Source organism: Labrus bergylta, chromosome 7 (assembly GCF_963930695.1).
Source record: "Labrus bergylta chromosome 7, fLabBer1.1, whole genome shotgun sequence".
Taxonomy (NCBI): Eukaryota; Metazoa; Chordata; class Actinopteri; order Labriformes; family Labridae; genus Labrus; species Labrus bergylta.
Genome location: NC_089201.1, coordinates 19,142,372 through 19,168,749, shown reverse-complemented (window position 1 = coordinate 19,168,749; position 26,378 = coordinate 19,142,372). Strand labels below are relative to the sequence as shown.

General features: G+C 40.5%; 1 protein-coding gene across 1 annotated transcript; it reads right to left on the bottom strand.

The window, feature by feature from the left end:
- Positions 1–6,071: 6,071 nt before the first annotated feature.
- On the bottom strand, positions 6,072–25,597 carry crabp1a (cellular retinoic acid binding protein 1a). The gene is made up of 4 exons (XM_020660722.3): positions 25,282–25,597; positions 21,305–21,483; positions 9,620–9,733; positions 6,072–6,448 (listed from the first exon to the last, which is right to left on the bottom strand). The coding sequence occupies exons 1-4, from the start codon at positions 25,349–25,351 to the stop codon at positions 6,398–6,400; spliced, it is 414 nt and encodes a 137-aa protein (XP_020516378.1). The 5' UTR covers positions 25,352–25,597; the 3' UTR covers positions 6,072–6,397.
- Between the last annotated feature and the right edge of the window lie 781 nt (positions 25,598–26,378).

The window sequence follows — 26,378 nt, the reverse complement described above, 5'->3', positions numbered from 1 at the left end:
ACTGTACATTAGATGACAAAGACACATGTATTACAATACAAAAAGTGTCGATGAGATTTTCATGAGCTGAAGTGCTGGTGTATGGTACATCATTATTAGCAACTGCTAGCATGCTAAGATGCTAAACTAAGACGGTGCATGTGATAAACGCAACATAAAGCATCAATAACGTATGTTAGCCTTTAGCTTGAAGAACTACTGTGGTTAGGTGCAGCTACACTGAGCTACTAAAGCTCTACATAATGAGCAGTTTTTTTTCTTATGGACACAAAAGCATTGAAAGTCAGTTGAGTACATTATAAATAACTTAAGCACCATTACTCTTTAGCCATTCTTGAACTCTGCAATTTCACACCAAGTTTAAAAGTTCCCGTTTGATTTATGTATGACTCAGATAGGACTATGTGTCATTTTTAAATAACTGTCAACTTTGTTTTTCCTCGTACATTTTCAAATGATTTTCCTGTTTCCAAAAGAAAATGATTTGTATCAAATTAAAACATGAACTATTGACTCATGGTTAGATTTATTGACACAGCTGTTTTAATGTGACTCTCCCCAAAGTTTATCAGAAGCCAAGAACCAAAGTTTGGCGGAAAACTGCCATATAGATCAACACAACATGTGTTACTGATGAAGATCAAAAAGCATCACTGCAATCAGTTTGAACAACCTTTGGCCACTACCGCGGTTGAGTTGTCAAAATCAGTTTTTTGTTCCTGAAAGCAGCAGATAACCCACATGACAGACAGTTTGAAGAAACACATTATGTTTCTTGTTTGCTTACGGCAAGAAGAAGAATTTAAACCCACGCCATTTTTTTCTGCCAGTAAACTGTGGTGTTAATTGTAAACATGTTGTTTACATTAAGAACTAGTGGCGATGAAGGCCGACAACGGCCAACCACCACGTAAGTTCTGTGCATGCTTGAGAGGAAATAACTCTCCATGCCAGCAGGCGGCGGTAGTTTGAATTCATCATTCCAAAAAAGGGGGAAACCAGAATGCGGATATATAAACTGTTTTTTCACACCGCTTTTCGCTCACCACTCGTAATATAGGTACTTCTAATCAAGAATAATTTCTGATAAAAACTTGAAGTTGTTTACTTGCTTTACGTCACTTCTGTTTTTCTTCTTGTACACTGATTCGTTCAGCTGAACAGCCAATCTGAGAGATTCCTCTCACCAACCGCACCAATGTCGACCAACGCCGATTGAACATGTCAGACCGGCCAAAAAAGGTAGATGGGGGCAGACGGGTGGAGAGGCAGCTGGACAAACTGCAAAACCTGGGGCGACAATCGCTCACCATCAGGGATCGTTGTTGGATCGTTGTTGGACCGACGGCCAACGATCACCTTGCTGTGTCAGGGCCTTACGACTGGGCCCTGCATTGAGAATATCATGAATTATTATCAAAACCATTATTATACTCACATGTTGTCCATCATCACTATGTTTGTCCTCCTCTAATCTGAGCACACACTTGAGTTTCAACTGCAAAAATGTTCTCCATATATTTGTGTCCCCTCATGAGACAGCCATTCTTTGACACCTTGATGTGACAACAAACCTCCCCAGCCATCAACACAAACCAAATACCAACACACACACACTGGTGGTTGAACTTGACCTTGACCTTCTCCACCCTTGCATCCCCTCCATCCCTTGGTGTTCGTATCAAATACATGCGAGTTAAAGTGTTGCATGTTAAACCGTCTCTACACCTGAGTGAAGGGTTATTCAGCACCATCTGTTTGGGTTAAGCACAGGTGCAATGATTAGCATTTTCGGACACCTTTGAAGTCACTTTTGCATAAATCTAGCGGCGTCATTTCAGGCCAGATCATAACTTCCTTCTCATTGAGTATTTCCCATTTAGAATTTTTGGTTAATCACAGAACTTGAATAGAAAATGGAAAAAGTTGATTTAATTAAAATTGGATCAACATCCAATTTTGCATTTTCAAATGCACCACACCTGATTAATGTCAGGGATTTTCCAGGGGCTTTAGTCTGTCTGTATACTGTGGTGGACAATGATGTTTGACCTGAATTTGTAATTGTACACTTCATTTCATGTCTTCATTTAATATTAAAAACATTTTTTGGTTTTGGGCACTGGAAAAGCTCAGTTGTTAGATCAGGTGTCATATGAAATAGGCTACACTCCTTGACTCGGTTGCTGGTTAGACTCCCAATCCTGATGCTGTTTGGAGTGTTGGTAAGTTAACCCCTCCCCCCACATATCCTTGTTATATCGAATAAAGCCCCAAAACAAAAAAAACAAATACATATATATGTATATATATCTTTTTTTTAATCCAGAATTTTGTTGGATGTCTGACTGCTCATGTTATTTTTCCACAATGGACTGCTTTGTAATGTTGTTGTTGCTTTCCCACACTTTTATAAGAAACTAAGAGACCACTTACTTTTCTGAAAGAAAATGGTGGAAAACAAAGAGTAAGACAGAGGTTGTTTTTTTAAAAGGATTTCCATTAAAGTATGCACTAATTAGCCTTAGGTCTTATTGTGAGGAAAACAAACTGGGCAGTTTCCCAAAGCATCCAAAGCCCAGTCAAGCCCTGAGAGAAGTTAAACTGGGACACCAAGTGGTGAAGAGGAGGGAAACTTTTGTTTGTTTTTTCTTTAGGAAGCGACGTTGCACTCGGCTGTACGCACAGAGGCTCCTCTGTTTCGTGCCCATAAGAGAGCGGTAAGACAGGCAAAGGGGCCCCCTTTCACTATGAAATGTGAAACAAAAAAAAAGAACCCACAACAATCCTTTTATTTGGCTGTTTGGACCTGCCATCTGAACAGTGGCTTGTCATTAAATTAACATCACAGCAGGCGCGCGCCCTGGCCCTTGCTTCCCCGAGCATTGTAGTGCACTCAGGAGGAAACTCATTCTTTCAGGGGATACCAGGTCAAAAAGCAGGGGTGGTATAGACTCGACCCAGCAGCCTTGGCGTTGAGAAATGGGAACTGTCGCCATGCCGGAGTGTTAGTCCTTGCGAGGCTTGGTGTATAAAGGACAATCTTTTAATCCTTGGCAGCCGTAAAGGACAGAGACAGATTTGCTTTTTGTTTTTGATGTTGTGCCACTTTCTGGCCACATCCACCCCGTGGACACAACTGTAGTCCGGGCCAAGGCCTGCGACCACTGATGAGGCTTCAACACATTCACTGCAATCGAGCAGTGGCTGTTTTGGCCTTGGTTACAGACTTGTGTGGTGTGCACCTGCTGAAGGGGAAATGTGTTGCATAAGTTCTCCAATTGCTTTTCCAAAAGAAAGATTTGTATGGTGGCAAGGCACTGCTTGGATCAGGCAACAAAGCTGTAAATTAGCTCCTGAGCAGCTCACAAGAAATAAGAGACAACCCCTGCACTGTAAGAAAATGAAATACTTTGCCTTTTCCATTGTATAAATTGAATAGATATGGTTTATCCAATGTTAACAACTGAGCCTTGGAGTGAAGCAAGTGTGAATGAGTTCATTTTTCCAAGTCTGCCAATTCGCTTTGCCCCCCAAAAAACCTTTCTGGCAACGACATCAAAAACAAGCGCAGCTGGGGAAATGATAGCCTATAGCGATTTAGTTATGCGCCCCATGTACAGGGGCTGTAGTCCACGTCGCAGCCACTGTAGGTTCGAATCCGACCTTGGCCCTTTGCTGCATGCCATCCCCCACTCTCCTCCCAACATTTCCTGTCTTTCTTCAGCTGCTCTATCCAATACAATTTAATATTTTTTTTTATTTTAATTCCTCAGCAAAATTAAAATTATGAATGATCAAATAAATATTAAATATTTTAACTTTACTTAAAATTTAAGAAATGAATAAGTCTTAGCCCTTTGATGTCAGTAACTTGGCCTGACTTGTATCCAATACCCAAATAAATGTTCAAAAATGTATATGAACTGATTTTTTTCTCATAAAATATGGAATCCTTATTTGTTAAATTAATATCAATTTTTGAATTTTAGATTTAAACGCTAGTTTCCACCATCCATCATCCGTACTTTTTCTTCCAACAGACTTACCATTTCACTGTAAAACCATCCATGCAGAGCACCAAGGCACGACTTTCTATCCTCCTCTCCTCCTCCGGGATTCCCTCACATTCAGGGGTCATCTGGCATCGTGAGCTACCAGCAGATTTGGGGCATATGGTGGTGAATTCTTACCGGGCGCCTTTATCCCTCAAACTGGTTTCAACCTTGTGAACCAGCAGCGGAATTGATACCAAGGTCCTTATGGTTGGCTGAAGTCCTGTTACACAGGATGCTGAGTCTCTCTGTGATGAAGAATCTGAGCAATTTAGTTCTTTCATGCTTGAGTATCATGTGTGGAATCCAATGCCCACTTTTAATGATCAGGTAAAACCAAAACAATGCAGGATCCCTCACTTGTCTACCGTGGTCAAATTAAGTACTCCTGAACCAGCTGATTCAATTAAATCATAAATGTTTCAATAGTTTCCTCAAAAATATCTGTTTCTAGTAATTCTTATCTGGCTCCCTTTTCAATGGACTTTGTCTTTAAAGTTTTCTTGTCAATCAGACCACTTCATTGGTAACCAGACAAGACAATCGATTTGGAAAAGCAAGTGAGGCAAAATAGGTCAGGTAGACGAAGTAACCACAACATTACTGTGTCAGTTTATTCCAATAATGTAGCCTCTACATGACGGGACCTGAGAGCAAGTCAGGCCCTCACCTTCTCTGGATTTCTATGTACTTGAATTCCAAAATACATTCTAAAAAATGAATGTCCCCAGGTGCCATTCTGAATTAAAAAACCCATTGAGAAGATTGAGAGTCAGGCGAGGACACCTTTTCTGGATTTCTATGTAGGCCTACTTGAATTTAAAAATACATCAAGCAAAAAATAAATGTCCCCACGTACCCTTCTGAATTAAAAAAAAACCCATTGAAAAGACTAAAAGTCGTCTGTCTTCTCAATGGGTTGTTAATAATAGACGACCCATAGAAATGTGAAACTGTGGCATTAGTCACGCTGGAGTGACGGGGCCCGGCTTGGAAGCTTTTGACTGTATTTGCTCCAGTCTGTCTGGTCTTATCTCACAGCCCCACTCTCTCTTTAATCTTGTTGCCTCGGAACTGCATCAGACACAAAGACTCGTCTCCTGGGAGTGTCTGGGAAGAAACAGAGCCAGTGACGAATGGCAGCCAGGAACAGGGAGGCTGATTGGATGTGAGGTTTGCAACCTAAGGCTCTCTTTAACAGGCAGTCAAGGGTGCTCAAGACATCATTCTGAGATCATCAGAAGCTGTTGTCAACACTAGTTGTCTGTTCAAGGCAGAAAAACAGAAAATGATTTCTAAGACAACCCTAAAAGTTTCTCTTTGGAAAACAATGCCACCCAAAATCTAAGAACAGCTATTGCAGTGATCTGGAGTGACAACGATTTGTCAGCTTTTGTTACCCATTGTAAGAATGAAATGTGAAAACCAACACCTTTTTCTTTTTTAAAGATGCTTAGTGGACCTTTTGACCACTAGGGGTGCTGTGGCGCAAGGTTGTAATCATAACACTTACTGTTTTGATACCTTTTTTAACGATAGAATGAATAAAAGCAAATATTAAGCATAAGGTACAATTTCAAAAAGACTTAACGGTCACTACCCAGGGAAGATAAAGTGCTAAGAGCCAACCTTCGTAACCTAGCAACAGTAAGCGCCAGTGAGATCACTCTGAAATTGATGTTGTAGGAGCTAGCTGCTCACAAAATAAACTGTAAATGGACACAGGCCCTTGTTCTGTATTGAAGACTTTGAACTAGGGACTTAGACCGTAACTTGTTATAAAATGCATCATCAGGTAACAATGAAACTGAGAAAAGTAATGTCCTGTTTTTTTGAGAACGTACTTCTTTTATAACCAGCTCAGTCTGCCACGCCTGCCATGAGACAAAATGTAAAAGGAATGTGTTAATTATGTGTGTGTGTTGGCTAAAGAATTAACAATTGACAAGAATAGACATATGTAGTTTACAATAATTTCTGCAAGGTTTATAAAAATGTAAATGAACACAAAGAGACTGTTTGTTCCATTTTTTATTGTTTCCTGTCACTGAACATGGAGTCGTAATTGATGCAACTGACGACAGAATCCTACGTAAACATCTGACACCAGGGTTGCAGATATGAACACAGACATATCCAGCTACTGCTGAAGCAATACTCACTACAAATGACCAGATTACAGAGACATTGCTACTGTTTGTGGGAACTATGCAGTTTGAGTGAAAACACTGAAGAATTTGCAAAAATGTGTAAGCGTGTTAGCATGGCAGAGTGCTATTGGGTTTTAGAGAGGTTGTGGTCCAATCGGGTTCCTGCCTCGTCCTGACGGAGGTCGCAGAGCTTCATTCTCGGAAGTAAATCCGTGTGCAAACTACGTCATCTGCCCCGAAAGTCTGCAGGAAACAAAAACATAACTCCGCATTAGACACCTGATATTGGTTAGCTTTTACATTCAGCTAGCAATGAAATGTTTCGCTGGCACAGCATTTTAAAGCTGTGACAGAAACTCGAAGCCTATACTTCAACGCTTGTAAAACTCATGACGTTTCAGGGTCTTGAAGGGTCGTCCCATTTCATTGGAGGAGATTTCACTACTATCCCTTGTATCTCTGTTCTGAGGGACAAAGGGGGCACTTGAAAAAGAGGGGAAGGGGTAAAGATTAGAAATGGGACTGAGCCTTAGCCTATAAGTTTAAGCAACTGTGTCTTAAACTGGACCCTCTGGATTTTGTTTTAACGTGTCACCAGAGGCAGCAACAACACTTAAAACTACCAACACATTTCTGGCATTGTGTGAACAAAACCAAAAAATAAACATGTGACATAGCTGGTGGTTCATTTTATTTTGAACTTCTGAATATTGCGTCTGAAACCCCTCCCCGATACCTTCACCGCATCGGAAATCTCAGGTGGCTTGATTCAACAATTATTCAACTGATCCAACTTTCCGACAACCATGTCCACTTCATTCTGACATCCATCAGGTGTGAGCAGGTAAGACAGGCTCTCTTTCTGTGATTTTCATTTAAAGTAATTACTCTGTTATTTTATGGCACCAACAGCGACATGCAGAGTAAATTCAGGTACCATCTAAGTCCCTGCTCATAAAATAAATCATAATTTAGCATTTGGATTACGCACAATTTGTTAAAAGCTTGCTGGGTTTTAGAGCAGTAACATATTGTTTGCAGTTTGAGTTTAGTGAAACTAGTAGGCTTAAACTTATTTCCAAAATGTCAAAGAAATCTCAATAAGCAATGATGTATGTGTCTCAAAATTTCAGTCAAGTTTATGTCCACATTGATTTAGGTCATACTGCAAACGGTTGATGATGAAACCAAAAGAAACTCCTTCAGAACTGATTTATTCGTCTCTTGTATGCCTGAGCTTTCAGTAATCAAGTCCAATCTTCTGATGTGCCTTCATTCCTTGATTTTATATTAGGCTTGATCTTGGTGAGGAAAATCCACATGACTCTGCCCCTAATGTGTTTTCAGACTAAACCAATTAAACGGATCATGCAAATCATATGGAAATGTGCCCCACTTGCAGTGTGAACTGCCACAGCCAATCAGACCACTGCGTTATGAGCGCTAGTCCTCCATCTCAAGTTGAAGCCCTGCAATTGTTGGACTGTCTCTCTGTGTCAGTCCGTTTGTTTGAAAACAGATGTGATTATATTCAGTCACAGTGTTTTGTTTTTCCAATTTTTTTTTAATCCAAAAGAACGAGGTCATCTGGGGGATTTTAATGAAACAGTTATCACATGTAGAACACTTTGGAAAGATATTTGCTTTCCTTTAACTTTTGTTTACAAAAAGGCCTGAGCACTCATGAGCAGAATAATTCTACCAATGCTGTGACACTGTGCTGATGTCTTTTCCAAATTATGTCAGTAAATTTGGTTGACAAGTTTGAATGTCTGGAAGAGTAAAATATGTTATAAACCCATGTGTGTTTATGTACAGTTTCTGTTCAACATGTCAGTTTTAAAATTTGAGAGAGCAATCACAACAAGCTGCAAATTCATTGGGACGTCAATTAAGAAATGTCACAAAGGAGGGAGTGCTGTTGCACTGAATTTTAGCGTAATCCCAGTCGAGGGCTGATATTAAGTACAACAGCACAAACTCAAGTGTGTAAATTTGACTATATCACCATCAAACTCTATCATCTTTACCTGCGACCTTGATACTCTGTGTATGTCTGTATGTATATAACCAATCAAAATGTAATTCAAATGTTTTTAAGGCAACATATATATATTTAATGGGGGCGTATCACTTTTTGTCCATGGTTGTTTTGCATTGTCCTTGTTTAGACCAATGGTCTCAAGGTGCTGTGGCTGCAAAACTAGGGCAGATGTCTCAGGTGAATGATGACAAGTGTTGTCATGGAAACAAATACAAGCTGAATGCTGCAAGAACCAATTTGACACCCTTTCCTTATCCATTAATCCTAAACTATAATAGAGGATTGTGCTGATACTTATAAGAAAAAAAAAGTCCACATTGGGACTCTATCTTTTCTTTCTTTAGTTTGATGGCGTGACAGCAGGGAGGACTGAGGTGAGAAGAGCAGAGACTCAGAGCTGCAGTCACAGCTCCGCCAGATCAATCCCCATCAGTACATGAATGCTTCAGCTCCTCCAGGGCTGCAGGGCCATAGTGTCACAGGAGGGGCAGGCGGTTTAACACATTCTGCTTTTATCACCCAAAGAACAGAGGAGCTTTCTGCCTTCTGAACAATGGAGAGTCATGTAAGCATTGAAAGTTTGATTAAAGCTGCTCTTTCCCCCGGTATTTGCTTCTGGGAGGTGATATAAAGCTATGAAAACATATTGTGAATACTTTTTTTTGCAGCATCTAAACCTTCCATATTGTTGTTTCAAGCTTTTGCCTTTTGGACATTCATCTTGTAAGCGCTTTCGGAACAACAAAGCAGAGCGTGGGAGCGAAGAACGATGGGAGAGGAAAGCTGTTGAGTCCCTGAGAAATCTTCGCCCGGTCCATGGGTCTTGGATGGCTCCCCTGCACATCGTTCGAGGGGCTTTAGACCCATTGACTTCTGCCCATATTAATCTGGCTAAATACAGAGGGTATTACTGCGATGTTAGCGTAGCAGCTCCTCTTGTTCTCCTTTCACATCTCTCTGCGGGGTGGATGAAAGCTGGGCTCCTTGGGAAACGGCCTCCCTTATTTCCTTAACGGATGAATCTCCAGGGCGACTTCATACAGACCCTGCCTCGTTTAATTAACCATTTCTCAAACTGAGATGTTTGAAATCCCTTCCTAATGCATCCCCAGCCTCTATGAGAAACAAGCCATGTAACAGACAAATCATACAGATTAGATCTCCATCACATCTTCTCTCTCTCTGTGTACTTAGAATCAGATCTTAGAAAGTATTTCTCTGCCTTCTTTCTGGCGAGCCAAGCCTCAAGCGAGAGCTCAGTAATCTACTGAACTTCCGAGCTTTTGTCTTTCTTCTTCAGACACTCTTTTCTGAGCAGTAATCTATTAAGAAGCTTTCAGTAAGATGATGAATCATCGCTTTGCCCTCACCAGTGTGAGCTCATCGCCGTTCAGCTCTCGGGTCCAGAAGGTTTTGGGGCCATCGCCATCCACCAAAGTCTGCTTGCAGTACATCTTGTTCTCCGTCTCCCAGGTGGCGAGACTCTGCAGACAGAGAGACAGCAAAGACTAAAGGTCAGACTGATGGTAAAACACATTAGTACGATGTAGCGTTAAAGGATTACTTCATAATGGCGTCACTGATTGATGCAGTGGTTGAGGCCAGAAACAGCACCTTTAATCTCTCCAAAAAGTGATGTTTCAATGTACCAACACACAATGGGATGCATCAATTTAAAACATCTATTATCAACATTTTTATAATGTTAAAGTATTGAATGACTCAAAAAACCTATAGAGAATAATCACCTTAAATAGCAGATGAGAACAAGAAAGTAGCAGTTGAAACAGCGACAGGTTTTCTCCCTGTGTGTTTGCGTACCTGTTTTCAACTGTTTCCATGACTTCTTCATTTTTCCTTTGGATATTGAATTCCTTGTACTGTGAACAGTTAGCTTTTCTGTTGGTCATTTACTCTTTAAATTACCTGAAAGTCTGGTTTGGGGTCCTCTCCCTCTGTCTTTGTTAATACTAAAGTTGATAAATATTTCTCTAAGAAGTTGGTGGAGACCCAAAACAGAGATAAAAGAGTGTGAATGAGATTTCTCAGGTCGACATAATCGTGAAATAATTGATAATTTTCTGCAAAAAAACTGCTGTTGTAAAAGTCTCAATAACAAATTATATGCTAACACATTCACTGTGTCGATTAGCATTGGTATTTCAGCATTGTGCTAAAATGTGGTTCCCATGTCCAAATGTCTTTTGAAACACTTCATATTTGAAGACCAATTTCCAGATGTTTTACTACTACAGAGTAGATAGCATGAAGTGTGCATCAAGTTTTATGGTAGCGCCCTTTTGGAGGTCATTTCATGTTCTAACAATGCCCATGTGCAGACTTTATTGACCAACATCATGGCTGTCCTTGCCTCTCTTCTTGCCACTGAATGTGTAAAAGTGTCTCAGCCAGAATCTTAATTTTTTTACAAGCACATGCTGTATGTTTCATGTCCACATGCTTTTAGCCATATATTCATATATTCCAGAGCTACTCAAAATGTAATTTGTGACATGGTTATTAATAAATGGCAAGACCTCTAGGAACAAAGCAACATGATATTATAAATCAGACCTGAGTCTTTAGAAGGGGGGGGGGGGTAAAATCCTCTTAGCAATTAGGTCAGTCAGGGTCCCCAACTCTGCTAATTCACTTTAATAATATTTCAAATGACTTCAATAGGATTAGTCAGACTCTGACTTCAGGACTCATTTCTCTTGAAGCCATTGACTCAAATTACCTCTTTGAGAGCTCAGACCTCATAAAAGATCAGGTCCAAGTTGACCCTGTAGCGCTAATTTGTGTTAATGGAGAGTATTTATCTTTTTTCGGGAAAGGTAAGGGTCCATTAAGTGAATTCATATTTCATTACTGTCTATTGTTGGTTCATGGTTGAAGCTGGTACAACTCTTTTTTTATATTTACTGTATTTATTTAAAGTTAGAAGGCTGAAGCCAGGAGACTGTCTTGTATAATCCTAAGTAACAGGAGAATTCAAAGTCTTTAAATAAATCAGTTGATCATCATCATTTTTGGTTGGCAGACTTTTTAACTGCTGTTTTTTTAGGTATTCAATTTTCAATATTTATGCTAAGCTAGGCTAACCAGGCCGATGCTTAAATATAAATAAATAAATAGATTAGTAAGTTTCACTAAAGCTGACTGCCCTATTTTTAAACCAAAAAATATCTTGAGACAAATGAACTCGTAGGAAGACGTTCTTATGCTTGCACAGCTACTTCCCTAGGTTCTTTATGTTTATGCTAGGCTAGGCTAACCCAGCTTCAACTTAGTATTAAGACATTTTAGGGGGAAAAACAAATCTTATTTCTAGCCAAGTTTTACCAAAGATTAATTAAAAAATATTTGTGTTAAATATGAAAGTAGCCTACAGTCAAAAAGGTTTGTTAGCTTAGCATATGATCAGAAAAAGGTGCGAAAACCAACCTGGCACCTTCCAAAAGGAATTGAAAATCTGCCAACCAACCCGTACAAATCTGACTGTTTGAGCCATTATACCTCCTTTCTTCAGCTAAAAAACTGAAGAGGAAGAAAATGTATCACTTTGTTCAACAATGTCCCAACACCTTGCAGTTCCCCCCTTTTTTTAAGTTTAATCTAAATTCTTTATTTAAGCTAACACCCCTGGCTTTAGCTTTATAATTAGCAAAAGATATGAGTTTTAACTGCACTCAGCTAAAATCCAAAAACATGTGAATATGCTTATTCCCCCAGGTCACGGGCGGACTACAAGGACTTTACTGGCTTTTTTTGTTTTCTCAGTCTTTAATCTGAACATGAACTTACTCTTCACACTAACTCTGAAGTGGCTTCTCATTGCTCTCTGACTTTGATTAAATCTTCCCATCCTGCTGAAATTTGTTTTCCCTTGTCAATATATCCAGCTGCATTTTGCATTTCAATATCACACATTAAGCTAGTGATCCCGCTCCAAGGCCTGGAACTTATCAGAGCTGCCTTTGCTTCATCCAATTCAAGCAAAACATCCAACAAAATTAAAATCTGGGTGGACTATAATAATTGTTTCAAGATTTTTTTTTTTTTTTTTTTTTTTGCACAGATGTCTGTTTGTAGTGTTGCTCATAGACAATTTGTTAAACAGTTTTCCAATTTTGTAGGCGTACTCTATGAGGCAGCACTGTGCAGTGTTGGACTGAGCAGCAGCCTCAGTGACACCGACGTAAGTGTTAATCACCATATCAAAGGTAGAGAAAGCCATCCCCGCAGGCTGCCATTCACAGACTCTGCCAAGCTGAACAACAGCAGAGCCTTCCACAGCTTTCCCTCTGATTTTTTTAAATAAAGCTAGAACCCAGAGAGGCGATTAGCTACGGCCCCATTTTAATGTTAGCATCAGTCTCAGCCTCTAATTTGGATGGATTTTCTCTCATTTTGTCTGCTGCACATTAAGTCACGGACTACTCACACATTTTCTTTCTCTTCCAAATAACACCCAAGAGCTTGTGCACACAAACAGTTAGACCAAGACACCCAACTTTTAGTTTGTACTTATCAGAGCATGTGCTGCCTTTGGCTTTGGTTCTGTCTAATAAAGAGTTGAAAGTTTAATCAGACATGAACAGTATGTGGAAAAGTAGAACAACATCTAATATCCTGCTAGGTTTAAAGTTAGACTCATCTGTTCCTACAATTTGATCACATCAAACCGCCCACGTCAGTGTTTGCTCATACATTTTCCAGAACTCAATAGCTTTGGCTCTAACCTCAGGGCAACTAATGTGAGACACAATTTCTCTTCTATCAAATCAACTCATATTTCGGGGCAAAGATCCCATCTGAACGGAGAAGAAATGGAAAACTGCCCTCAGCTGCAATTTCCTCAATAACTGCTTACAGCTGACAGCAACAGAAAAAAATCACTGTGGAAAACTACACATAACAACTCAACATTTTTCTAAATGATAGGATGGAAGCAGCTTATTGGGCATGTCAATTATTCAAATATGTACTCTTCAACATTTCTCAAACAAAAAATATTATTGGGCATTATTGGTGGATCTATCAAGCTATCAAAGTTGAGCTTTTAAAGTCACTAAACAGTTTTCACATACGCAGTCCTGAAAAGGTCTCAAACATTTTTTAGACCGACGACCCTGGAAATCTTCCTGACTTGCTTGCTCACACATGCCACCTCACAGAGGGAGGCCAGGGGGTTCTCAGAGGGCAAGACATGATGCATGACAAAGAATGACAGATGAAGCAACAGTCCAACACTCATGATCATTTTCACCTTCATATCAGAATTTATCCTTATTAAATGGATAACTCTCAGAGCTCGTGAACTTGCATATGAATTGTATAACCAGCTGGGGCAAGTCTGCAGCAATGTTGAGTGGTTATTTTGTATCCAGAACTAATAGTTAATCTGAAATCATTTTATATAGAGCACTAGATAAATCACAAAACTCACATTCACACAGTTGCTAAGCCCACAGCCTCTAATCATGAGGGGTAATTACAAGTCAACATAAAGTCACAGACAAAACGACAAGAGATAATTCGGCAGAGTGTTGAGACAGATTTTACAAAAAGGAGCTGCCAACCAGAACCCCAATATCTTTGCCCTCTGTTTAAATCACAACATTGTAGAGTCAGTCAAAAATAATCTGTCTTCCCCTTCACTTCTCTTTCAACAGATTATTTAATTTGCCCGTTATTTGTCTCAGGCGCGGTTCCTGCTCCTCCATGCTAAAATCACACTGTCAAAAATAAACAAAAAATAAATCACACTCAGTGTCAACCACACACACAGGGCTCCGTCGTTTCCAGGCATACATTCACACTTTTAGCCTTTTTCCCCAAAGCCTGTGCAAGCATGCTGACCACCATAGATAAAAAAAAAAATGATTCCATCATTATATTATAGGATCACCTGTCAGGGGTGTGTAGTCCTTTATTCGGGGGTACATGTTGACTTTTTCTTTTTCAAACTCTGTCAATGAAAGTCTTTATTCATGGTAAATGATAAATGGACTTGAGCTTGTGCACCCATTCACACACTGATGGCAGAGGTTGCTATGTTAACTGACCATCAGAACATACATTCATACATATGCATATGCTGCTGATGAAGCAGTGGGAGCAATTCAGGGTTGGGTGTCTGACCCAAGGACACATCGGACATGTTGCTGCAGGAGCTGGGAATCAAACCCTCGACCGTCCAGTTGAGAGACGACCGACTCTACCAACTGAGCCACAGCCACAATTTGCTTTTAATTGAAAAGCAACATTTTCTTTTCATTTTTCTAAGCCATATATTTTCACTGTTAAGGCAGTCAGACAGACATCTCTGCTCCATTGAGTTTTTGCCCTGAAGTGACTTTGTTGTTAATGGGAAAAGAAGCGTATGTGTCCAGATGAAAATATTGCTGTAACACAGGTTCTCTCTCACTTCTGAAAAAAAAACTTTTCATTCAGTAAAAGTCAATCTTAAGAAGGCAAAAAAACCTTCTGTGCTCATGTTTCTCTTTGAGCTTTTTCACTGTAATACCTTCATCCTTCTGCACAGCTTAAACTCTGCCTTAGTATGATTTCAGCTCTGCGCTACACCCCGTCTGGTGTCTGTTACTTCTTTGGCTCTGAGATCCACAGAAAGTGCCTTATCACAATCTCCTCCTGGAAGTGAGGAAAGACCGTCTGATCCAACTGCACTCACTCAGATTAACTGGAGCTTTTTAACCTTGCGGCGATGTTAATCAGACCTCTGCTCCACGCCAGGCAAAGATCAGCATGTAATCCCTTTAACCAGGCGGCCTCAGCCAAAACCAACATAGGACTCATCCTGCCAACCACCACCTGAGAATCAGCCAACACCCCACCACACACCCCTTACTGCCCCCCTTCAACCCTCCTGCACATGTTCCAGTGTCAGTGGGCGCTGCCTCCTGCAGGTCGAGCTTCACTCTTGCGTATGATTGCAACACAAAAGCATCATGTTCTTGTTGCTGAGAGCCGCCTCCCTCATTTCTTCTTGATCATCGATTGAATACAGTCAGAATGACTGGCACTGTTTTTTTCTTCTTCTGTTAGTCTTGTATGTCATCAGTTCTGTTTCTGAGATTTAGAACGAGGTCGTCAGATGAACAGTGTGGTGAATAAAGCTCACTCCTAAAAGTTTCCTAATTTTAAGGAACAGAATTATAGTCAATTTAATATAAAGCTAAAACCCTGAATTGCTCTCGCAGCGTATGCTCAAGCCCTAATATGTGGATGTGGTAAAATGTCTGCTGACATCTCGACTTGTTGGCCTCATGGCACAGAGACTTCATGAGGCCAGAAGTCATACTGAGAGCCGTCTAGCCCTGCCCAGTACCCAGCATGCCCCAGGCCACAGACAGAAGGAGAAACACGGTCTCCTGGAATCTGAAATAGGTCAAGTCTGCTCACCCTGACTGCAACATGTTGTTCATACCATGACTATAAAGGTTTATTCATTTATATATTGTGAATATTTAGAAGGACAGTTCATGTAACAAATTAAAATCTTGCTGTAATTGAAGGGCGTTGCTGTTGCTAGAAAATATATATCTCAAGATTTCTGGCATTTGACTATTCCTTGCTCAATGCACTCAGGCAGATACACATTTTTCCTTTTACATGTGCAGTACTTCTTTGCCACAAGCATGAATATCACAGATATCTCATGCCAAAGGAGTTTAGGGGAATGTCGAATTTCCCTTTCACAGCAATTTTTTTTGAAGAATGTTAATATACACATGCTTTTCACATTATTCTTCCTCAATTGATTTATAACTTCCAAAGAAAAATACAATTTTACAAATTTCTACTGAAAAAGGGATTTTCACAAAGATCACCCTCAAAACTTTTTTTTTTTCCCCAGGAAAAGACGGGATATGACACAATTCACCTCAGGGAAATTTGTCATGAACTCCAAGACAAGAATTGTTTTGTCTGTCAATTACTCTGCATACTTTGTCTGATGTGCTATTCTCTTGTGCTCCACTGCTACAGCCACTGCAGCCTGTTGCATATGAAGAGTTTCAGTCTATGGATGGTACAGGTGGCATTTTAATATGAGACACTGGCATTAATTCACTTCTGTCCTTCTCCTACACTCCATAGAGACTGAAATGGCACATGTGTATTATTATTTTTAACTTTACACAGAAGTCTCCTTATTTAAACCTATTAAATCCAGTTCTTCTCACAGCCTCCTCAAACACTTTACTTTCCCTAAACTGGGATTTCAAAAGCTTTTGCAGGAAAAGTCATTGAGAATTTTCTCACTTGCAAAAGATTCTTTTAAAGATTTTGTTTGAGATTAATTCTTTAAAAATTCAGAATAATCCAATAAAAACATCTTGAAACCATTTTAGCAGGTTGGTTAAAGTTTTCTGATAACTTTTAATGTAATTATACATTTGATGAAGTCTAGATCACTTCCTGTTTATACAAATTGCAGTGCTTCCTTGAGCAGTTTTGAAGCCAAAGTATGTTTCGTTATTGTCAATTTATGTGGAGTGGATAACAGTTAATTATATGATCGTGTTGTTTACCAAATCTGTCCGCTAATCTCGAAACAAAACACGTTTTCTCTCCAGCTGAGGCTCTGGTTGCCAAGCAGAGGGCGGTAAATTGATGTCCACTTCTGCATCATTAAGGCATAATTTGTGTTAACCTAAAAAGACTCAGTAGCAGCATGTTTGTGCCGGGACATCTTGTTTTAAAATTAAATTGTGTGAAGGTGCAATAATTTGGTTGATGAATTATTCAAATAAACAAGATGCTAACACCATATAACACCTGATGCTAAAGCTACGCACTGAGAGTCTTAAAGGGAAATAAAGCATTTAATTTAAATAGCTTTGTCTCATTGTATCGAGTCATGACTACATGTCCACAAAGACACTTACAAGCAATATGTTTTAATTTACTGTTTGTTATACTAAGCCCAACATATAGATGAAATATGATAGTCATATGTTGTTAGCCTCAACAATCAGTCGCCTTATCCCGTCAATCTGTTCCACCCTTATGTTCATTACACAGATGACATAACTGTTTCAGTGTGGAGGTAATATCAGATGTGTTTGAGAGATGTGTTTGAGAGACCTGTTCACTCTTATTACATGTAGCAGAGCACTTTTATTTCAGAGCTTCAACACTTGCATCCCTGTTCTCAAAGCTAGCCTAGCCTACTCTTTATGTAACGTTTGTGGTTTGCTCTTTCCCTGATTGATGTCTGACAGGACCACAAGGGATTTATCAGAATTGTTTTCATTATTTTAGAGGATTTAAAGCAGCCAATATGTTGATGTCTGTCTCGCTCTCTTTGGCTCCGCCTGTGACAGTCAGCAGTAACTCTAGACCCACTTTTGAAACTGTAGAAACATACACAGTACAAAACATTGGGTGTATGTGTTTTCAGACCTTTGTTTTAGCTGAGTTTATGAATTTTAGTGGACCATCCACTGTTGGGTAATAGAAAATGTGTCATTAAAGGCAGGGTTGGTCATTTTTGAAAACTAGCTTGATTTGAAAGTAGCTACCTTGCGGCAGACATTGGTTAAAGTTTTAACATGCTTACAACTGCTACAGATGATGAATTTTCTTAGTTCCTTTTTCAGAGCACATGTGATGAAACTCACGTCTGTCAAGACAATTTCAACCAAAATCTTAAAAAGTGTATCTGGAGAATGTTACCAACCTTTACTGCCTTTAACTGTGCACAGTCTGGAAAACCTCTAAAGGGAGGCGTCCAGGAGGTATCCTTAACAGATGCCCAAACTACCTCAACTGGCTCCTTTTGATGCGGAGGAGCAGCGGCTCTACTCTGAGCTCCCCCCGAATGTCCAAGCTCCTCACCCTATCTCTAAGGCTGAGCCCAGCCACCCTCCGGAGGAGACTCATTTCGGCCGCTTGAATCCGCGATCTCATTCTTTCGGTCACTACCCATAGCTCATGACCATAGATGAGGGTTGGAATGTAGATCGACCGGTAAATCTAGAGCTTTGCCTTCAGGCTCAGCTCCCTCTTCGCCACAACGGTCCGGCACAACGCTTGCATTACTGCTGCCGCCGAGCCAATCCGTCTGTCAATCTCACGCTCCATCCTACCCTCACTTGTGAACAAGACCCCGAGATACTTGAACTCCTCCACTTGGGGCAAGGACTCACTCCCCACCTGGAGAGAGCAATCCACCTTTTTCCGGCAGAGAACCATGGCCTTGTACTTGGAGGTGCTAACCCTCATCCCAGCCGCTTCGCACTCGGCTGCAAACCGCCCCAATGCCTGCTGGAGGTCCCAGCTTGAGGAAGCCAACAAAACCATGTCATCTGCAAAAAGCAGAGATGAGATTTTGAGATTTTGAAGTTCTTCCGGAGGTGGGAATTGAAGACCCCACAAACAGGGGCCTCTGCCAGACGTTCCCAGTTCACCCGCACTATACATTTGGGTTTGCCAGGTCTGTCCGGCAGCCTTCCCCGCCATCTGATCCAACTCACCACCAGGTGGTGATCAGTTGACAGCTCTGCTCCTCTCTTTTCCCGAGTGTCCAAAACATACGGCCGCATATCTGACGAAACAACTACAAAGTCGATCATCGATCTTTGGCCTAGGGTGCTCTGGTACTAGCTACACTTATGAACATCCCTATGCTTGAACATGATGTTTGTTATGGCCAATCCATGACTAGCACAGAAGTCCAACAACAAAACACCACTCCGGTTCAGATCGGGCAGGCCGTTCCTCCCAATCACTCCCCTCCAGGTGTCCCCATCGTCGCCCACATGAACGTTGAAGTCCCCCAGTAGAACAACAGAGTCCCCAGGCAGAACCCCTTCCAGGACCCCACCCAGAGACTCCAAGAAGGCCGTGTACTCTGAGCTGCTGTTAGGTGCATACGCACATACAACAGTCAGAGCCTGCCTCTCTGCAATCTGAAGTCGCAGAGAGGCGACCCTCTCGTTCACCGGGGAAAACTCCAACACAGCGGCGCTCAGCCGGGGGCTTGTGAGTATCCCCACACTCGCCCGGCGCCTCTCACCCTGGGCAACTCCAGAAAAAGAGAGAATCCAGCCCCTCTCCAGGAGTTTGGTTCCAGAACCGACGCTGTGCATAGAGGCGAGCCCAACTATGTCTAGTTGGTAGCGCTCCACCTCCCACACCAGCTCCTTCCCTGCCAGAGAGGTGATGTTCCACATCCCTAGAGCCAGTCTGCACTGCCAGGAATCAGAATGCCCAGGCCTCCGCCTACGCCTGCCACCCAGCTGCATGCACTCTTGCCTCTCCCTGCGGGTGGTGAGCCTACAGGGCGGCGGCTCCATGTGGTTGTTTCGGGCTGAGCCAGATCAGGCCCCATGGAGGAAAGCCCGGCCACCAGATGCTCGCCTTCGTGCTCCACCCCTGGCTCTGGCTCCAGGGGGGTTCCCCTGGTTTCCCTCTTCCAGGCGAGGTGGCTTGCTTCAATGTATGCCGCCTCATAGGGGTATTTGTTGAACCGCTCTTAGTCTGGCCCCTCCCCTGGGACCACTTTGCCTTGGGAGACCCTACCAGAGACTAGTGCCCCCGACAACACAGCTCCCGGGTTCACTGGGACACGCAAAATCATCAACCGCATTAAGGTGGCGATAATATTCACTTATTTAGTATTTAGTAGGATTAGTACTCACTTATTATTAAGTTCCTTTTTTTGCAATAGAGATAACTGATATTCATTTAAAATAAATTCTTCAAGATTATTACCTTTAAAAATAACCTTGAAGTTCTGATAAAGAAGCATACACGGCTCTACTTTCTTACCAAACCTGTGAAGTAGCTCTGACAGTGTATGTGAGAAATCCCCCTCAGGGACTGACGAGGTTCAAAGAGAAACTCAAGCTGTCCTTAAGCCAACTGCACAGACGTGAGGATAATACAAATGGATGAAACTGCAAGGAGTTATACATTTTTTATTCAACCCTCAGCAACTATGGCACACAGATAGCTTTTGTGGACCTGGAATACTAACATGTGAAAACAGGGATTAGGCTCTTAAAATGTGAAATTTTACGGCTATTTGTTGTAATTTACATCTGTAGATGTAAGGATTACAGTTCCCCCTTATTGATACAAACGCATAGCTACAATTTATTTGTGATCCAAACCCACCTTTCGTCAGCATTCGCATAAGATTGTTTATGTCACTTGATAAGTCATGATATCTACAAAACCTGTATAAAACCTGTATTCCATGGAGATGTACCTTAACTTTTCCATAACAACAACATCCCAACTTTTACACTTGAACTAAACTACATCAAATCATTGACTTGTCAGATCTAAATCTTTACACTCGGGTTTGTTTATGTGTCTTACAGGGACTATGAACTACACATCGATCGATTCCAGGCTGATTGACTGTGTAACATGAGTCCAATCTGGCGCCATTTATTTCTTTATCCAGAAAATATTTTAAAACATTTTCTCAGAGTTATATCCCAACAATGTGGTTAGAAGGATAAACACCCAAACACTCTGTTTTGTTTTTGGTACATTAGGAGGACAATGCATTGAGTACATTCATTCCATGGAGATTTGCTCTGATTATAATCATGAAGTCTTGAGTACATAAACTCAACTTTATCTAAACATTGCCTTGATATATTTCGAGCCTTAACCTGTAATTCGATGTGAAAACCTTTTGGGAACTTTATATGGGGGCCCCACAATTATATATTTATAAGTACATTATAAAAACTGTATAAATATGACGTCAACCAATTGGAGTTAGAAAAATGGTTTTGCCAAATACTGTATATAAAAAATTGTAACTCAAAGTTGCAATTTTTCATACATCCTGGTTCCCTGTTGGTTAAGAATATTTCTGTTTAAACACAATGTCTCTGGTTTGATTCTGGCTTGACCCTGCAGATGCATGTCAAATCTCTTTTTGTGCATGTTATCGTTCTAGAGCTGCACAAAACATACTGCAATTAAGTCTGTTTGATACATTGGTAAAAAGCAACAACTTGTGGTAACTAAAGATGGAGTAAGTAATTATTTTGCAGAGCTACCTTGCACTTCCGTCCATCCACTGTCTCCTCATCAAACTCTTCACCGATGTGGAAGTTGATTTCGGTGGTGCGAACAGTGGTGGATGTTTTGATGTAGAACTTCTCCCCATCCTGACGGATCTCCACGTGGGGGTTGGAGGCCGCTGCTACAGCCACCTTCCTCAGCATGGTGTTCACTCCTAACCAGGTATAACCCGGACAAACAAGAGGGAGAGAGATTCATTTGGACATTTCATTTGTAGTTACTAGGATTATTAATCACCTTATTATACAAATTTACTAAAAAATATTCTTCATGAAAGTTGAGGGTCACTGATCATTGTCCTTGATACTAGTACAATATGTTGGCTTTTGTGGCATTTTGTCCATTTCTTTTAAGTCTGTAGTTGAAATGAGCCAATACTTATTTCTGTTATGATCTGTTTTTACAGGTTTATTTTGGGGCTTTTTATGGCTCTATTTTATAGATAAGACAGTGGATAGAGTTGGAAATTGGGTAGAGAAAGACAGTGGGGAATCACAGAAAGATAAGGAGCTACAGGTCGGATTCAAACTCAGGCCACACACTTGGAGGACTAATTGTTTATCAGCAGTTCTATTTCATGGACAGCCAAGACGTTAAGGAAAATTGTAGGGGGAAAAATGCTTTATATGTGGAAATGCAGTTCTTCTGTTTTTGTTTAAAAAAAAATAGTACATGTATGATTAATATAACAAGAAAAAAATGTCATATCTTTTCAATTGATTACATATGGACTTTTTTGCTCTGTTGGTGCAAAATTTTGCACTGAAACATCTTCCAGTATGTTCCTTTGTCTCTTTTATTCTGCCTTACCCCAAGACCCCACCCAGATTTAGACCTCTCCAGGCCCTCATGCCAGACTCTATCAGACTCTGGACCTTAAATACGGGGGCTCCTGCTGGCTGCATGTCTCCTTGTATTTCTTTGTAAATGGGCGAACCAGAACATCTCCCAAGCTTACATTTTAACAAAGAATGACAGAAATGTTTTGAAAAAAAACACTCATAATAAATCCTTTGTGGCTCTGACAGAAGCCTCAGCTATTTGTCAACATTGAGAGAAATCTGTGGAATTTTGGCACTAAACATTGTATGAGGGATCATTTTGCAATGTCCAGAGGAATAAAACAAACCCTTAAGGTTGGTCAGTGCTGGCTTGTCTTTTGTCTGTTGGTTGTATGAGAGGTGATTCTGCAAGTGGTACTTCCCAAGTGTGTGTCAACACTTGCCAGACACACCCAGTTTGACTCCTAGAGGACATCTGGTTTCACGTCATGCCAGAGTCCTGGATTTGTATCTTAGTTTCTTCCACCACTGGAATTATTTGAGAAAGACTTTATCTTATAACAAGATTAAGTATTTATTTTTGGCAGATTTTCCTCTGTCTGCAATTGGTTTTGAGACTTCCCCCTCATCTAAAACCACCAGAGAGTTGTTTGGTCAACACCCATGCAGAAAAACATCGATATGACAGCTCACACCCGACCCCACCCTTGATCTGAGGGATCACGCCATGTGTTTTTATAGCATTAAATATGTATGAGCATCGGTGAGCCAACTGTCTGTACTAATTTCTGGATATTTGACATGTTTTCAATTTTTTATTTTTGCATTTTAATTGTCAGACATTGTTTGTACGACTTGCACATCCAAAGCAATGGAAAAAGGACACTAAGCCCACGTTTCTGGACCTTTTTGACCAAGGACAATGTAGCCAGATGTCCTGGCTGAACTGTCATTCAGCATAATTAAAAGACTGGGCATTCTACTGATTCTATTCCTCCAATTCAGATTTGCGCACTTCATTTTTCCACTTCTAAACTTGACTATCAATGCAGTTCTCGAACAGCGCAGGGTTTTTACATTCTTTGACCTCAATTAGCAAACTCTGATCCTGATCAATTTGTACAACTGAGTTCACTTAGCATGTTGCTCTGTTATTTGTAGCCTGATTATAACAGTCCCCTCCGACTGAAGGGAAACCTACGATCGTTATTCAGATGTTGATGGAAAGTGGCGGCCCTGCAGAACCAGAATTCACAGCAGTTGCACATTGCAGCTGTCCAATAATATGACTGAAACCTTATGTAAGGTTGAATAAGTGATTATCTATGGGGCATACCTAATGTGCTCAGAAACGGTTGAGGTTCTGAACTGATCTCTTCTTGGACTCGGAGACCTTGCACCCAAGCAAATATTAGAAAGGAGAGTGTTTAATTTTTATCCAAAGCATCCTTTTATTAAAAATATCTTTTGACACTGGAACAGAAGTGAGTCTTCATTTGAGTAATTTTAAATGACTTAAACAGTAAATGTAGGGGTGCCAGTGGCGCAGTGGTTAGTACGTGCACCCCATGTATGGAGGCTGTAGTCCTATAAGAAGGTGGCCCAGGCTTGAATCTGACCTGTGGCTCTTCTCCTGCATGTCGTTCCCCACTTTCTCTCTCGCTCCCTGAATTTACGACAAATTTTTACGACAATTTATTTTTCAATAAATCTTTAAAAAAACAACCAAAAAAAGAGTAAATGTTTTTGAGGATGGACTGTGACAGCTTCTTCATTGATTTGTTAATGTAAATTAACTGTAAACTATAAGATTAGGGCAAAAATTATGCAAAGCCAGAAATGACCAATTCATTTCAAAGCAAAAATATTCAGACTGAAGACAATTTTTTTTTTACCACAGGTAGAAAAATTTTAATTGGGGTGACAAGTAAATCTTTAGGTGTCCTAAAACAGCAGAGCACTGTTTTGTTGGTTAACCACACAGCAGTACATAGTGCAGTTTGGGGACTATATTCACCCGTAGATTAACACACAACTGGTATCTATGGCTGCAAAAAATGTATTTGGCATATATTCAAAATTACAGTGTCCAGGTATAACATTAAGACAAAACATGTCTACTCATGCAACACATGACTCGTGTAGGTGTTTTTTATTTATTTACATACAGTAAGAGTTAGGGCAAAGATAAATAAGACTGCATAAAACCTGCATTAGACTAGACTTTGGTGTAGGGAAATACTAATAAGCAGGAAGAGTTGATTTTTAGTTTTTTTTCCTTAAAATTAAGACAATGACCAGCCTTATATGAAGAGAATGAAATATTAGAGAGATGTAAAAGATTTAGTTTTTAACCACAAATGGGGAGTGCAAAGCTGCACTAAGAAATCTTTCATGTGCAAAAGCCTACGCACTGCAGTGAAGCACAACTAATCTATTAATTGTTTAAGCTTTTCAAGAACAATACTTTCTCTTTCAACACTAATATTGTACGTAAACAGGGAGAATTTGTGTGTAAAAAGTTTTAATTGTTATCCAATTTTATGTCAGCAGTTCCTAAGTGTTTGAAGCAGCTCTCTGCACTCACAGTCTCCCTAAAGATTTCTACATTATTCTAAAGACAGCCAGCCTTTGGCTGTGCCCTCTGTCTGTCAGAAGTGCCGGCGTGACCAAACGCTGTAACACAATTGAATGACCCAGTTAAACTGGTCCAAATCTAAACCATCACAATCATCAGTTAAGACTAAAAACGGCGAGAAAGAATGAAAAAGATAGGACACAAGAGAATAGCACCAGGCTCCAGAGACCTCCCCTGGCATTGCTAATGCATGCCCTACTTAAATGCTTAACATGAATAATGTTGTGCCCCCCTCCTCTATTCATGCAACAATACCACGTCTGTTTAGGCAGGAATTCAGCATCCAGTGTTTCATATCTCCTGTAAAGCCGAGGGATTTCCCTTCGGCGGCATCTCACTGTGGATCTCTGCTTTCTTTTCCCAGAGAGCTTCATTGAAAAACAAAACCATGTTGTTGGAAGTCGGGCATGCCAGTCTCAAAGAACAAGAAAAGCCTTTTTCTATATGGACATGATGGATAGTCAACCTCACGCAGGGAGGGATGTAGAGGAGAGAGGAGAGGGAGAGAGAAAAGAGGCAGGAGAGGGCTTACCCAAGGCTTTGAGAAGTTCATCAAAATTCTCACTCTTCTTCATCTTCCAGGTGCCGGCAAAGTTAGGCATGTCTGCAGAGGCTGAGTGAGGGCTGCAGAAAGAAGAACCTGTTCCACACTGTGATGCCTGTCCTCTTCCCTGTGTCTCTCTCTGACTCTTTCTCACCCTCCTCTTCCTTCCCTGTGCTCCTCTCTCAGCCTCTTGTTCACCCTGTTACACCCAACTGATTCTCAGGTTGTCTTTATACCTTTTATTTTTCTTCTCACACACTCTTGCTGCGGCTGTGTGTCTCAGTGTGCCGGCTGCAATCTTGTCTCGGGCTCCTTTATAGCTACTGTCTTAAATGGGAGTCAGAGGAGGTCCCTCCCCCTGAAAGCTCTGTCCCATTAATACAGTAAAGCAAAACTGACATGTCTGCTTTCTCTAGGGATCAAAGAAACTAAATGGATTCTTTTGGAGAGACTATTTTTAGAGCTTTAGTTTGTTAATATCTTGATTTTGAAAATCTATAAATGTCAAGAAAGCCTTTCATGAATGTTAATTTTTGCCAAGATTGTTCCCTTTTTTAAGCATAGCAGAATACATAGGGAAAAAAATAGTTCAGGTCATTTGTGTTATTTTATCATGTTAACATATTTAGATAAGTATTGGTTTTGTACTGCTGACAAAAAAAAGGCACGGTTTAAACTTTGAGTAAATGACGGCGCAACACTAATCCTGAAGCACAAACATGCAAGTGGACCTTCTTACACCATTAACAAATCATAATGGGTGTCTATTTTTGAGATTTTTTGGGCCTCAAAGGGGGAGTCGTGTACACAACTATTATATTTTATATGAGTGATTATGTAAGGGAAAGAAAATAGTTATCATTGCCTACCCTGAGCGTATCTTTTAGATCTTAGTTTAATGCTGATTAAATAGTTGGTATACCCTTTGGTCAAACTTTTAACAGTTCTTCCTCAAACCAAAAACATGGACAATGGCCATAAAGAGGAATAGTCCAGCAATACTTGTTGTACGACAATCCACTTTATTAACAAATTAGACCCAGCGTTTCTAATTTGTTAGAAACAAAGTTTTCACAAACCGTAAC